This window comes from Martes martes (genome assembly GCF_963455335.1).
Source record: "Martes martes genome assembly, chromosome: Y".
In the NCBI taxonomy this organism is placed as follows: Eukaryota; Metazoa; Chordata; class Mammalia; order Carnivora; family Mustelidae; genus Martes; species Martes martes.
The window spans coordinates 19,312,986-19,329,460 of record NC_137907.1 but is presented as its reverse complement, the minus strand read 5'-3'; the positions used below and the strand labels follow the sequence as shown (position 1 = coordinate 19,329,460).

General features: G+C 35.0%; 1 protein-coding gene across 1 annotated transcript in view; it reads right to left on the bottom strand.

Moving 5' to 3' along the window:
* The window catches only part of LOC308337760 (ubiquitin carboxyl-terminal hydrolase 9X-like), a 155,407-nt gene that overhangs the window by 14,723 nt on the left and 124,209 nt on the right, over positions 1 to 16,475 (bottom strand). The window contains exons 30-35 of the mRNA XM_080795942.1: positions 15,269 to 15,491; positions 12,464 to 12,684; positions 10,172 to 10,362; positions 3,765 to 3,938; positions 2,351 to 2,492; positions 514 to 1,261 (exon numbers count right to left, since the gene is read on the bottom strand). Of these exons, the coding sequence (XP_080652068.1) occupies positions 514 to 1,261; positions 2,351 to 2,492; positions 3,765 to 3,938; positions 10,172 to 10,362; positions 12,464 to 12,684; positions 15,269 to 15,491 (1,699 nt within the window). The remainder of the gene's footprint in view (positions 1 to 513; positions 1,262 to 2,350; positions 2,493 to 3,764; positions 3,939 to 10,171; positions 10,363 to 12,463; positions 12,685 to 15,268; positions 15,492 to 16,475) is intronic.

Sequence of the window (16,475 nt, the reverse complement as noted above, 5' to 3'; positions counted from 1 at the left end):
AATAAAAGTTCATCTATGTTTCTAGATACTGAGTGTCACTACTCAAAAATACAGGGCTCTTTAACATTTGACTTCAACATAATGAACTAAAAGTGCTGACACTGGGACACGTGGGTGGCTTAGTTAAGCATCTGCCTTTGGCTTGGGTCATGATCCCAGAGTTCTGGGATGGAGTCCCACATGGGGCTCCTTGGTTGGTGGGAAGTCTGCTTCACCTTCTGCCTGCTCTGCCTGTCCTGCCTGCCATTCCCTCGCTTATGCTCTCTCCTTTTGTCCCTCTCTGACAAATATAAAAACAGAAATCTTCAATTTAAAAAAAAGCTGACATCTTTAAAATAAAATGAGGCTAATCATTTTCTGAAGAAAAAAGGAAAAAGAAATCTGAAGGGAACTGAAAGAAACCTTCAGAAAATTGAAGGAAAATATTAATATGCATTTATGGCTGAAAACAAATCCTGTAAGTGAAATAAAAATTATTCTTTATTGATAAAAAGCTAAATTCCAGAAACTTACCTGGAGCAGGGCTTAGATAAATACCATTACATGTAAGCAGTTTTTTCACAAACTGAAAATACTCTAAACTGTACTGCATTCGGTTATGCATGAATTGCACATTTTGTTTTCGAACACTTCTCTCAATGGCTGGTGACATAATTTGATGGGGTCTTGTGATAGTTAGCTCTGATATATATCTTATCATCTCATCATCTTGGTCTATTGTGTCCATTCGTTCATAAAAAAGTATATAAGCATTCCACCATCTTTTCTGGCGCCTGTATGACATTCGCTTCATCATATGATCAAATACTTCTCCCATGTACTCTCCACCAAAACACTGATTTTTCATTTCTTCATCATCATCCATTTTACATTCTGTTACATCTCCGTCATCAAATTTATACCAGCGATTTCTCTCACCATCTTTACCATTCCTCTGAATGATGTAAGAATAATAATGTCCTCCACTTGCTTGACCACTGTGTACAAGCACACCCACAAGTCTGTATTTCGTGCTTCCTGTTGTCTCACTTTCAGACTGCTCATTCTGTTGTATCAAGTGCTTGTCTGGGTTTATATTATTTTCTTCCAGTTTTGTAACACCTGGTACTGTGTAAGGTTCCATGTCTAGCTCTCGTGGAAATTCAAAATAATCATTGAATTTAATTGCACATTCTCTTTCCCAGTCATAGTCAAATCGTTTCAATTGTATAGCAAGAACAGGAGGCAACTTTTTAATTAGCAAGCGCTTTACTGTATCAACCTACAATAAACAGTGAATATAAACAGGTGCTTTTATAACCCAAATAAAACATAAAAAATTTAAAGATTTATTCAGAAATAGAGAAGTACATGAAAATGAATACAATCAAGATCATTTTGTTACTACTTTTTCAAAATATTTATACTAAGCCTAAAAATATGTAATTACTGTCTCATGTGACACGGAAATTAATGGCTACGTTTCCATACTCTACTTCTATCTGATCATGTTACTTTTCTGATGTTTATTTCTATGCTAATGAACAGAACCTGTTGTGAGCAAACTTAAGAAATATTGTACATAATAACAGTATCTAATACATATCGCACTTATGGTCACATAACACGCTCAATGCTGCACACATATTAACATATTTAATTCTGTTCTGAAAAGGTACTACCTCAAGGTCCATAGTTGAAAAGATGGGGAGGAAGTGGTATGATATGTAAAAAACAGACTGCCTCAGAGGAAACTGACTGACATCTGTAGGTAGCAGACAATTTTTTGGTTTTAGAGATCATGATCTAAATGGTGCTTAATGTCAGAATAATACAGGTAGTTAGGGGATGAGAGTAGGGTTCAGAAAAATATTTCTGTAATACCCACCTCCAGAGATGTTACCTCTGGATGATATCATGTTATCATTCCATTTCTAAGTGTTTAAGTTGCTAGAATAAAATTAATTGGCTGGATTGAAAAAATGAAATCTGGTGTTTAAAAAATTGAAGGTGGTTATGAAAATCTGATGTAACCAAATAAAATGAGCGATTCTAAACATGAAGAGTAACCTGAACTATAAAAGAAGAAAGGTATTTTCTATTATCAGCCCATTTAGTTTGAGGAATTCAATAGCAACTGTGACATCTAAAATGAATCATCCAATGAAATGGTTTTAAGTCCGCTGGAGGTATTTTCTCTCAATAGTTTACCTGACAAATCTTTAATAATTATTGTAACTGCCTCTCTGCCATGACTGTAGCAAAGCACAGCTAGAAGAGTGGTGGATTTTGATGCTGAACACAAGCAACTCTGACATCTTCCAGTTCTGTTAAACGTTATTACTGATTTTTAAAATCAGGCAGTACTTACCTTTTTATCACATTTTTCACATCGATATGCATTTGCACCTTCCAATAAATCTCCTTTGATATACTGTTCCAAGGAATCAAGAAGGTTTTGGTGATTTCTAATATCTACATTCAGAGTTGTAAAAGATTCTTCACACTCGTATCTAAAGATATTGTTTTAAGAGACAATCAAAAGGATTTATTCCTTAGGTTTCCAGTTATCCTTTAGTTGTAAATTTGATGCAAAATGTATTTTTAGTCTCTATTATAGCATGTAAAATGCATTAGTCAGAGTTATTAATAAGCCTGTAGTTATCTTTTTTTTTTCTTTGAAGATTTTATTTATTTGAGACCGAGAGAGAGAACATGAGAAGGGGAAGAGAGGTAGAGGGAGATGAAGGGCAAGAAGCAGACTCCCAGCTGAGCAGGGAGCCCGAGGTAGAACTTGATCCCAGGACCGAGAGAGATCCAGACCTGAGCCAAAGGCAGACGCTTAACTGACTAAACCACCCAGGCGTCCCAAGCTTATAGTAACTTTTTTTTTTTTTAAAGATTTTATTTATTTATGTTTCAGAGATCACAGTAGGCAGAGAGGCAGGCAGAGACAAGGGGGGAAGCAGGCTCCCCACTGAGCAGCGCTTGATCCCAGCACCCTGAGATCATGACCAGAGCCGAAGGCAGAGGCTTAACCCACTGAGCCACCCAGGCGCCCCAAGCTTATAGTTATCTTAATGAATTTACAGTTACCACTTGGTTTGTGTGTGCAAAACACTAGATTTTTAAAAAGTTTAAAATTTTTAAAGTCATCTCTATCCCGAATGTGGGGCCCAATCTCATGACCTGAAGATCAAGAAATTCAAGCCAGCAAAGTGATTTTATTTATTTATTTGAGATAGAGAGTGAGAGAGAGAGCATGAGCAGGGTGAGTAGCAGGGAGAGGGAGAAGCAAATGCCCTGCTGAGCAGGGAGCCTGATGTGGGGCTTGAACCCAGGACCCTGGGATCATTACCTGAGCTGAAGGCAGCCACTTCACTGACTGAGCCACCCACACATCCCTCTTTACCTTCTTTATACATATTATTGTTTATCATTACCTTCATAAAAAAACCTGCTAGGAAAAAAACCCTGTTAGGCATATCCATTCCTATTTCACAGGTAAGGAACTGGAGAAGTGGGAGGGGGGCTTTTAAAGAGATTAATCTGGTATACTTTATGAGGAAGAGTTGTGATTTGAAGTTAGGCCTGTTTGACCTCACTGATTAAGTTCTTTATATTCTTTCATACTGCTTGCTACCTATGTTATGTGTTCTAGTAATTTGTGAGGGCATGTAGAGCCTGCTTAAGATTCTCCCCCTGTGAGGCGCCCCGGCAGTCAGTCAATTAAGGCTTTGGCTCATACTAAAATTGGAGAAATAAAAACCTTACTTAGCACTTACCTATGGGGGCAGCCTTGGCAAATTTTCTGATCAGCGAAGGAACCGCCCAGGACTTGACTTAGTATAGCTGGATGTCCTAAAGCTTTTAAAGCTTCATCTAAACTATCCACCAAAGAATTAAAAAACTCTAAGGCATCATGTTGTTCCCGAAGGTTAACAGGTTCACCCCAAAGCCTGAGGAAAAAAAACCCACCCAGAATAAAGTTCAGTTTGAAGTTTAATATAATAAATAATATAATAAACATATTTACATAATATATTATAAGTGAATATAATATAATAGTTACTATGCTCCCAGAATATCCATATTTTACCTTTCATAACCACTACAAAAATGTCAGAAATGTAAGCTAAGCCTTTATTCATATCGGAAGTGGAAATAAAGCAGTAAACACTATCTACTGAGTAGCAATGGTAATGGAAGTGAAGTTTGCAGTAAAAACTATACTCCAATGTCAAAGAATTGCCATAAAATTATGGATAGCAGGCTTTATTTTTTTTTTTTTTAATTTTTTTTGAAGATTTTATTTATTTATTTGACAGAGAGAGATCACAAGTAGGCAGAGAGGCAGGCAGAGAGAGAGAGAGGGAAGCAGGCTCCCTGCTGAGCAGAGAGCCCGATGCGGGACTCGATCCCAGGACCCTGAGATCATGACCTGAGCCAAAGGCAGCGGCTTAACCCACTGAGCCACCCAGGCGCCCTGGATAGCAGGCTTTAAAAATGGTGTCCGCCAAGAAAAAAAAAAAGAATGGTGTCTTCTATATGGAACAGTGTATTTGGGCATTTTGGATTCAAGTAAAGAGCATTAACATAAGAAGGAAAACCCATTCTTATACGGTTGTTTTAAGTAACTATTACTTCGACATTTAGTTCTTTTTTTTTCCCCTGACATTTAGTTCTTAAATCTTCCATGGCATATTGGAAAGTTCACAGCAATTTATTCTTAAAGTTATTTTTCTAAATGAAAAAAGAAAAGCTTTGTCCTGTTTCTGGAGTAATTTCCAGTAATCCAAATGAATTTATGATTTAGTCCAGGCGTGCCTCGCTGGCTGAGTCAGTAGAGCATGCAACTCCTGCTCTGAGGGTTGTTGAGTTTGAGCCCCTCATCATTAGTAGTTTACTTAAAAAAATAAAAATAAGTTAGGCCAACAGATCCTGTGAAGACAAAATACCAAGTGTGTGAACAAAAAACGAGAACTTGTTGTTGTTAATATCAGGTTCTGATGGATGGTATTAGTAACATTTAGTGGTTATAGAATAATAATATACGTAAGGGAATACAATACATTCATTTTCAGCAAAACATGGTAAAATGTTAAAATTTGGTAAGGAGGTTTATTATCTTTCGTGTGTGGTGTGCTTTTACAATTTAAAAACTAGTCGCTTATTTTTTATTTTTAGCTGATCTTTTTTTAAAATTAATTTTAAATTTATAGACAATAACATGCAATCTTTTTGGAGCACAATATGTATGTTACCAAATGCAGACAGTTGTGTAATGACCACCAAAATCAATATAGCAGACCATATCTCAGTCCTCACGCTCTACCCCACATCTCCTAAGGCTACCATGTTAGTAGCAAACCCTCCATACTCTTAATTTCTAGAAACTAACTTTTTTTGTTTTTATAGTATTGACCTGAAGTACTGTTTTTTCAAAGTTACTTGAGTTTTGCTCTTTCAACATTTCTGGTATTAGTGTTTGGAATGTTTGGAACACACAAATACTTTTCCCCTACAATTTGATTTTTAAAAACAATTTTGAGGTAACTGTAGAATCACACAGAGTTCTAAAAAATAACACAAAATATACCCTCTGTGTCTTTTGCACAGTTACCCCCGTGGTAACATCTTACAAAACTACAGAATATCACAATAAAGACAGTAACAGTGACACAAGCTCCAATGTTACAAAGATTTCTATAGGCTTACTTCTACTTATATCTGTATGGTATTTAGTTTTTTGAAATTTTTGTGATTTCTGTGTATTTGTGTCAAGATACAGAACAGTTAACCACCATAAGGCTCTCTCAATCATTCATTCTATGATCACAGCCAACTATCCGCCACCCATTCTCAACCTCTGGCAAACACTAGTCTGTCTTTCATTTCTAAAACTTCATCATTTCTAACATTTTATATGAAGAGAATTACATAGTATGTAGCCTTCTGGAGTTGGCCTTTTTCACTCAGCAAAATGCTGAGATCCACCAAAGTTGCTGCATGTACCAAGACTTTTTTGGGGGAAGATTTATTTATTTATTTATTTGGCAGAGTGAGACATAGTGAGAGAAGGAACACAAGCAGGGGGAGTGGGAGAGGGAGATGCAGACTTCCTGCCAAGCGGGGAGCCTGATGCGGGGCTCGATCCCAGGTCTTTGCGATCTAACTTGATCCAAAAGGAGATGCTTAATGACTGAACCACCAAGGCACCCCAAGTTCTTTGTTTTTAGGATCTAATATAAGTGTAGCAATTCATTTAACGACTGAGCTGTGGAAGAGCATCTTGGTTATTCCCAGTCTGGTGCTACTCAGAGCTGCTCTGAATATCTGTGTATAAGTTTTGGTGTCAACCTAAATTTTCTTTTCTCTGGCATAATTGTTCAGGACTGCAACTACTGGAATATAGAAGAAACTGCTAAATTGCCTTCTAGGATAGTTGAATTATTTTATCTTCACACCAGCAACAGGTGATCCCATTTCTCAGTATCCCAGCCAGTACTGGTGTTGCCACTACATTTATTTTACCAATCCCATATATGTACTGATCTCTCATATGCTTTCTCTTTACTTTTAATTCACAGCATTAAATTTAAATTTGGTATTTTGCACGGTACACATAATTTACACCTGTTTTTTAATTCATCTAACAACCTGTGGCTTTTAATTGGAACAATTTCATTTTATATTACGACTGATACAACTACATTTAGGCATATTATCCTAGTATTTTATTGTTTATGTGTCAGTTTTTTCTTCTCTATCCTTTTGGGAATTATTTAATTATATTTTTCTATTTCAATGAATCGGTTAGTTTTTTATCTACATTTGTTACCTTTTAACATCTGCTCTATAAATAGTCATAAGTCATCATGCAGAGTTCATGTTTTAGCATTCATATAACACATAGAAGTGGGGCACCTGGGTGGCGAAGCTCGTTAAGTGTCTGCCTTCAGGTCAGGTCATGATCCCACCAACCTGGGATTAAGCCCCATATTGAGAGCTCCGCTTCAGGCACACTGCTCTGCGGAAATCGTCTGCTCCCTCTCTCTTTGCCTCGCCCCCTCTCAAAGAAATAAATAAAATCTTTAAAAAAAACAAAAAGAAGAATCACAGCTAAATAAATAATGGCCTTCACTTTTCTCTTTGGTATGTTAAAATGTGTTAAATTAATAATATAATGAATGATTTCCTTTTCATTATTATTTTTGCTTTCAATATTTATACAAACTAAATCACAAAACTAAATCACAGAGTACTGTGAATACACAGTATTTCACATTTCTGACATTCTTTCATTTTTGAAATTCCAAATTTTCTCTGGTAAATTATCCCCCTCCAGAGGAATTCTGATTGTGAGGAAATTCTTTGCACATTTCCCTTTAACAATGAACGTACTTATCTCCCCTTCACTACTGAAGAATATTTTCACCGGAAATGAAATGTTAGGGTATTTTCTACTGCTTATTACTATCATACCAAGAAATCAGTGCAAAATTCCAACATACAAAAGTATTCTGCCTTTGTTTTCTACTCTATAATTTTATTTCTTATGTTTACATACTCGATCCATATGGGGTTAATTATTATTAATACATATGCTGTAAGGTCAAGGTTAAATGGTTAAAGCCTGAAAGCTTTTTTAGTAAGATTAGTACACAGGCAGGGATGCCTTATTTCTTCAAAGCACTGAAGGTCTGCTAGCCAATACAAATTGGCAAATTAAGAAACACAAGAATTGAAAGTGGAAATCCTAAAGATTCCACAAAAATCTGTTAGAACTCAAGCAACAAATCCAACAAAGTTGAAAGATATAAAACTCAATATGTAAAAATCAGTATGAGGGATTATTATTGATGCATACAGAGTTTCAGTTTAGAAAAAAGAAAGAAAAAAGCTCTGGATTTCAGTGATGGCGCACAATGTAAATGTACTCAATGCCAATGAACTGTACACCGAAAAGCATTTAAAATGCTTTTATGGGGGTGCCTGGGTGGTTCAGTGGGTTAAGGCCTCTGCCTTCGGCTAGAGACATGATCCCAGAGTCTCTGCTCGGCAGGGAGCGTGCTTCCTCCCCTCTCTCTCTCTCTCTCTCTCTGTCTGCCTCTCTGCCTACTTGTGATCTCTATCAAATAAATAAGTAAAATTTAAAAAAAAATCTAAAATGCTTTTATGTCATGCACATTTTACAACAACAGAAAAACAGTGCTTTAGAATGGAATCCTGAAAAAGAAAAAATAGGGAAAAGAGCTTTCCTCAAATTTAAAAAATTTTCTGCATCAAAGGAACTACCAAGAAAATGAAAAGCAAATCCACAGAACGGGAGAAAATATTTGTACATCACTTATCTGTAAGGCCTAGTACGATGATTATATTCTTCTTAAAGCAAAATAAAACAATAAATACATTAATAGATATTCAACACTATTATTCATGAGGGAAACGAAAGTGGAACCACAATAATGTATCACCTGACACCAACTAGGAAGGCCATTACAAAAACAAAAAAGAGAAAAGGAAAACATGAAAAATAAGGAACAAAATACTGATTATTAAAAAAACTGCAACCATCAAATTCTGCTGGTGACAAAGTAAAATGACTTAAAGGGCATGGAACAGTTTGATGGTTCCTCAAAGTTATACAGAAATTACTACATGCCCAGCACCTACACTGCTCACGTGTTTATGAATGAAATGAAAATCATACAAAAACTTTTATAACATGAATGCTGACAGAAGCACTATTCAAACAGCCAAAAGAAAGAAACCAATGAAATGCCCATTTATTGATGAAGAAATAGCCAAACTGTGGAGAGTATCCATCCACACAATGGAGTATCATTCGACCATGAAATGCAGTTCTGATACCTGCTAAAAAAATGGCTGAACCTTGAAAACATTATGCTTTGTGGAAGCAGGTAGATGAAAAATGCTATATTATATAATTAAAATTATATGAAATAATGAAAACAGGCAAATTCATATGGAAAGAACATTAGTTTTTTTGTTGTCAGTGTTGGAAGTAGGGAAAACCGGGGAATAACATTTTGAATGCATTAAAGCTGGCACTGAATTGTACGTTTTTAAAAAGTTAAATTCATGATGGTGAATTTCATATTATATGTTTAGAATACAGGTAGCACAAAACTGCAGACAAACTGTGAGGTCTTCCATTAAGTGGAGAAAGTTACTGCAGAGATACATTACAAATTAAGTAAACACATTATAAGTCAGGAGCAAAACTAAATATCTAGAAATCTTGCTATGTATGTAGAAATATACAGATACACAAAAGACACACACATACAAATAACTGAATAAAAGATTTCAAGATAAAAGCTCAAAATATAGTAGCATAATAATTTGGAAAAACAAGAAATGCTGACTAAACTACTGAATAAAACCTTGAGTCAGACACAAGACAACCTAGGGAAAAAAAAGCACTGAAATAGCTGGAGGGGAGAAAAGGTATATGCTGGTGACAAAACAAGAGGAGGAAAGGGATATATTTGGAAAGAAGTATTATACATGCAAATCAGTCTTCTGACATAGATGAATAGTTCAATTTGTGGAACACAGAAATTTACAGACTGATAGTGTCATTTTAGTATCATATACATATATGTATATACACAGATCTATCATACAGATATCTACATATATGTATATATACATACACAGAACTATCAGCCAACTGCAGTAAGTGGGTTTTAATCCTGCATTAAAAAAAAAAATCACACTATTAAGAAAAATTAAACAACTTGGTAAATTTAAAGAGTAACTTAAATGTAGTGATATTACATAATTTTTATTTAGGTGGGGTGATATCATGGTTATGCTTATTTAAAGAAGAGATACATAAAAGAAAAAGCCGTAATGTCTAACTTATTTCAGTTGAGAATTGCTGAATCCAGGAAATGACTACTACGTATTAGTTATTTTGTTTCTGGGAAGTTTTCCCCAATAAAAAGTTAATTATATCTTAAGAAACTGAAGAATACGGCCTGCCTCCCTTTACATGATAGTTTTTACATCCCTCTACCAAGACAAAGATAAAGAAAAAAACTAATGACATTATAGAGTATCACTACTGTTAAAATAATAAATAATTATACATTATAATATATATATAAATTTTAAGTTAATATACTGAAATTTTTATAAAATCCATCCACCCCCAATATACCTGAACTGTTTCCAAAATCCTCTAGGCACATAGTATTGTAGTCGGGAAGCAGCTAAATGACCAAAGATGACCTGAAGATGTCTTAGGACACCAATATTGTATTCTTTCCTATCTTCTGTCTTACTCAAAGCTGGTTTGTCTTCAAATTGATGAGGATATCCAAATACATCATCTCGGGGATCAACATTACTCTAGAGACCAAAAAACAAACAAACGCACACCACCAACAACAAAACACAAAACACCAAAACCAAAAATAAATAAAAACCCATCATTGATGAGCTAGTCTAACTTTAGAAGTTGAAACAAAGAAATGATTTGCATTATTTTACATTCCAAAGCACACAACTTTCAATTTACAGTATTAGTGCTTATTCCTATAACTTCACAGATGAATTATCAATTAAAAATCATAAAAGAATAATCCTGAGGGGCGCTTAGGTGACAGTTAATTATGTGTCCAACTCTTATTTTGGGCTCAGGCCATATCTCGAGCCCTGCATTGTGCTCTGCATGCAGAGGGAGGTCTGCTTGATACTCTCCCCCTCTGCCCATCCTGCTCATGTTCTCACGCTGTCTTTCTCTCTAAAATAAATAAATAAAGGATGATGATGATAAATAAATAGAGGAGGATAAATAAATGAGAGGAGAATAAATAAATGGAGGAGGAGGCAGGCGGGGAAGGAAAGGGGGAAGAGGAAAAGGATCCTGAACACCCACTGGAGATAGTATAAGAAAAAATGATTTAGTTCAATAGCCTAAATAGAGACAAATAAGTATTTGTTATAAATAACTTTGGGGAAATAAATTAGCCTTTCCAGGATTCATTTTTTCCTAGAGATAATGCATTCTTCACAGATTACATGAAATAATTTATGTGGCATTCTCAGAATTACTAATAAATACAACAATTGAGACTACCTTTGGCAGAAACAGCATGGACAGAAGCTCTGAAGGTCTTAATCACACTCTCTATATAGCAAAATTTAACAGAGCACTGTTTAACAGAGCACTGAACACTATTTTATATTGTTTGCTCTGTGTCAGAGGCTTATGACAGAAGTAGACAACACCCGGTTTCTGCCATTGAGAAGGACACACTCTAGGAAAGCAACCTAGTAAATAAACAATATACTGTTGAAAAAACGTAAAGCACATGGTTATCAAGTAGCAAAAGAAATCTAGTATCTTGTCTGTATTTTCTGCATTTTGCCAGAACGGTTAGCCATGTGTATTTATGTTTAATTCAGCATCCTACCAGTAACAGGAACTACAGAACTAAGATTTATACCCCAGTTTTCTCTGTAGCAATGGTTCTTAATCAGATAATGCTGTGGGCACCTCATATGGGGATTCTTAAAACAACAGTAATAACAATAACAACAACAACAACAACAAAGTGAACATATTCAGATACTGATGCCTGGATGGTGTGATTTGTCAGGCTCTGAGAAGAGTGCAGGTGGCTGTATGTTTCAGAATCTCCAAGACCACTAGATTGCCAAACTAGTTTTGCTCACAAAAGGCAAGAAGTACAGGAATGGGAGAAAAACCACTTACTACAATTAGAGCATTTTCTCTCTTCTCTATTAATCCTATGAACTTGTGTAAGGAAAAAAGGAGAAGAAAAATAAACATAGTTTTGATATAAACAATAACTAAAAATTAAGTCTTCATATTAATGCATAAAGAGCTACATCTTAGTTTTATATACTCTGATTTGCCACTAACACATAACTTTCTTATATTCTGTTCTGGATACTCCTGGTATCATGATCACATCCTTACTATTTACCAATATTGTTAACAGGACAATACAACATTATTTAAAGTAGCAAACAAGTTTGTTTTTGTATTAAGAAATCATTATATGAGAAAAATATTAAGAGTATTCTAAGAATAGGCACAGGTGGTGAAACTGGAAAGTAATATATAAGGAAAAATAGAATATAATTTAAAAAATTAAAAAATCAAAATATAAATCATTTTAAAATAAAATGTATTTGTCAATTTGTGACACCCAATTATACTTACCACATTGTACAAAACATGATTACATTAACTGATACTTTGAAAAACAGAAAAGTTGTAATAAAGATTATCAACTTCAGTTGAAAGTTTGTTAGATAATAAGCACTAGGATATGCCAGAGATAGGAGCTCAGAGATTCTTGTCCTGTCATCAAAAGTAGTTTAAAAAAGTCCTATAAGTAAGTATATTCTAAGAGAAAAAAAGCGTTATCTAGTAATCAAGACCTTGAAACACAGAAAAAAATGTATCATTAAAATTTACCTCACTGTCCTGCTTCTCATCACCGAACATATCATCATCTACATCACTACCTGTGCCTTCAACAGCAAGAATACTGTTTCTGATGGAAGGAATCATGTATAGCTGTTGTATCACAGAGTTCATATAACACGTAGCACCAGCGTTTTTGAGTCCCACAAATCCTTTCGATGGGCGGGGTCCAACAGGTGGTAGATATTCCCATTCAGTAAGAGCTTCACAAGCTGAGAGAAGAAAAGATCCTCATAATGACTCTGTCCACTGGCCACTGTGTTATGCTGTTAAACTAATATTAGGAATAATTCTGTCACTACTACAGTCATCTAAAACTAGTGCTCTAAATTTTCATTTCAGTACCACCATATAGATCCTTTCTAAGAACTACCGAGTCTGCAATTTACTGATGCTGCATCTATCTCCATCTGCTAGCCATGTCAGATAGTCTAATACTAAATTTCTTAGTGTAAACTGTAAGTGAAAACTGCTTTGCCTATACCCATGTTTTATCTTTAGGAATTAAAAGACAGTATATCTCAAAAGTCTGTTGGAACTGTAAATTACTTTATATACTTCATCACCGTCTATAAATAAAAAATAATCTGGACATCAATCACTATCTGGGAAACAGATTACATAAAATAAGAGTATACTAAATTGCAAATTATAAGGCCAATAAATAGAATTGGGTAAGATTTTTATGTACTATTATATTTTTATTGAATACAAAACTAAACAAAAGAAAATAAAGAATGCTGCAAGTAGTATATTCCAATTTGTGTTGCAAAGAAAAAAAACTTAGGGGTGCCTGGCTCAGCTGGTTGTGCATTTGACTTGTGGTTTTTGGCTCAAGTTATGTTATCAGGGCTGTGAGATCCAGCCCCATGCTGGGCTCTGCACTAAGTGTGAAGTCTGCTTGGGATTCTCTCCCTCTGCCTCTCCCCTGCTTGTGTGTGTGCATGCTCTCTCACACACAAACAAAAAAAAAAACTAAAAAAAAAAAAAAAAGAAAAAAGATAAAATCTAAACAGAGATACACAAATACACAACTTTTATGCATACATAATTTCTGAAACAGGAATATGGAACTGGAAGGAAGTTTAGTACCTTTAGCCATCTTTTTCTTTTTTTTTAAGATTTTATTTATTTGAAAGAGAGAGAATCAGAGAGCATGAGCAGTGGGGACTGTCACAGGGAGAAGCAGATGCCCTGCTTAGCAGAGAGCCTGATGTGGGACTCCATCCTGGGACTTCAGGATCATGACCTGAGCTGAAGGCAGTCGCCTAAGCAACTGAGCCACCCAGGCGCCCTTAAGTCTTATTTCATATATGAATAAAGAAACCATAAAACTCATAAGCTACATAAATTTAGAGAAACAAAACTAAGTTTTAAGCATCTCTTTATGTAGAGACCAAAGTACCAAAAAAAATCCAGCTTTTGGTTAAAACTCTGGTTAAAACTTTGGTTAAAGTTTGGATGAGAAGTTTCTTATACTCTGAAAGGTGAGAAAACCAACGTAATTTCAGATGTTCTTAAAGGTTACTATTGGATGTACTCAATAATTAGTTCTGCATGTTTTACTACCCATGATTTGCACTTAAATAGATTTTATGTTATTTACTGTTATTTTTACTAATTACTCGTTCTCTTTCAGTTTCAGTTCTAATAAGATCCAAAGACCGCTTCCAACGCTCATGTGGCATTAACTGAGAACATAATAAAAAGCATGTGTTATCTTTTCACATTGTAATCTTCAAAACTTTACCTTTTTTAAAACTGAGATTAAGATAACGCCTAGCAATTTCAAAGTGAGGGCCTTCAAATCTCTCCATTCATAGACCTTAAAAAAATTTTTTTTAAAAAGATTTTTATTTATTTATTTGATAGACAGAGATTACAAGTAGTCAGAGAGGCAGGCAGAGAGAGGAGGAAGCAGGCTCCCTGCTGAGCAGAGAGCCTGATGTGGGGCTTGATCCCAGGACCCTGAGACCATGACCTGAGCCGAAGGCAGAGGCTTTAACCCACTGAGCCACCCAGGCACACCCTAAAAAAATTTTTTTCCCCACTTTTAGTTCTAAATACTAAATCTTGTAGCATCAAATTTGGCTTCTTACTCGACTTTAAATTTTATTTTATATTTGATGAAATAAAACATTTTGCTGAATTACTTGAAACAATTATATGAAGGTATTTAAATATAACGAGAATTTTTCTGTGTGAAGGCTTCTGTACTTATCATCATCTCTTTCTGATTACATAAAATTGTGTTAATTACATATTTGATTATTAAAATTATTAAACTTAATAGTTTCTAAAAACAAACACATAGATTAAACATTTCCTAAAAGATGGGGCACCTGGGTTAAAGCCTCTGCCTTCAGCTCAGGTCATGATCCCAGGGTCCTGGGATTGAGCACTGGGCTCTCTGCTCAGCAGGGAGCTTGCTTCCCTTCCTCTCTCTCTGCCTGCCTCTCTGCCTACTTGTGATCTCTGTCTGTCAAATAAGTAAATAAAATCTTTATTTAAAAAAAATTTCCGGGCACCTGGGTGGCTCAGTGGGTTAAATCCTCTGCCTTTGGCTCAGGTCGTGATCTCAGGGTCCTGGGATCGAGTCCGGCATCGGTCTCTCTGCTCAGCGGGGAGCCTGCTTCCCCCCCTTCTCTCTGCCTGACTCTCTGCCTATTCGTGATCTCTCTCTCTGTCAAATAAATAAATAAAATCTTTAAAAAAAATTTCCTAAAAGAAAAAACCCAGAATTTTAAACATAGAGAGATATCTGAACCAAAAAATCTTACATGTTACAATACTTACTAGTTATTGCTGTGCCTATGTAATACATTTCAGTCAAACAGTCTACTATTTGTTTGAGGTTCCTTACACAGCCAACAGCTAATGCTACAAGCAGTTCAAAACCAGCATTGATGGTGGCAGGTGAACTACAGACTGGGATAGCTTGCTCAGCTGGCAGTTCTCCATTTCTCACACATTGCAAGTAAACTTTGGAAGCAGGAAAGATGAAATCATCAATTAATTCCTAGAGTTGAAAAAAACAGGTCACATATTATTAACAATATATATTTAGGGAAAGTGTACCTTGGAAGAAAGTATTTTTATACTTAAGAAAATACTTTTTTATATTTTAAAAACAAATTTGGGTTCTCAAATAATAAAACAAAATTCTATTTCACATTATTGATTTTAATTAGGAAACACAATTCTAGGTATTTTAGGTATAAAAGCTGACTAAAAAACATGTATTTTAAATAAACCACTCCTACAATGAAATGTGAACTAAAATAAATGAATTAAAATAAAAAGAACACTTTCACTGAATTCTAAGACATACCAGTAGAAACTCATCAAATATGACATAAAAAATGAAGTCTTCCAAGATAAAGTTTTCTTTAAAGGTCTGATCAAAACAATTGAAATTAACTAAATAATCATAACAAATGTTACTCATTAACATTTTTTTGAACATTGATTTACCATTATAGTTAACCCTTAAACAACATAAGTTTGAACTACTTGAACTATGTGAGTTGGAACCATTTATACAAGGGCTTTTTATCAATACATGTATTGGAACTGTTTTTTGCAGTTTGGCAACAGTCTGAAAAAAACTCACAGATGAATAACATAAACTAGAAATATTCACAAGATTAAAGGAACTTTATGAAATGAATCCTTAAGATTTATGTAGATATGTAGTTTATTTGATCTGTAAAGTATACACAAGTTAGAAAAAGTTACCATATATTCAAATGTGTCCACACATGTACATGGTGCCATTCCAGCCCAGAGAAATGTAGACAAAGGTACAGTACTGAATCTTAATTGCTGAAAATTTACTACGGTACATATTATGGCAGTTTCAGAGCCTGCTGCTAGTGCGGTGAGCTCAAGTGTTTTGAGCATTCCGTTGAAACACTGTGTGATGATAAGCATCGCTAGGTGAGTCGTCTGTGTCTTTAATAAACTGCAAATCATAGTAAAAGAGATCTCTCACTGTTCTCAT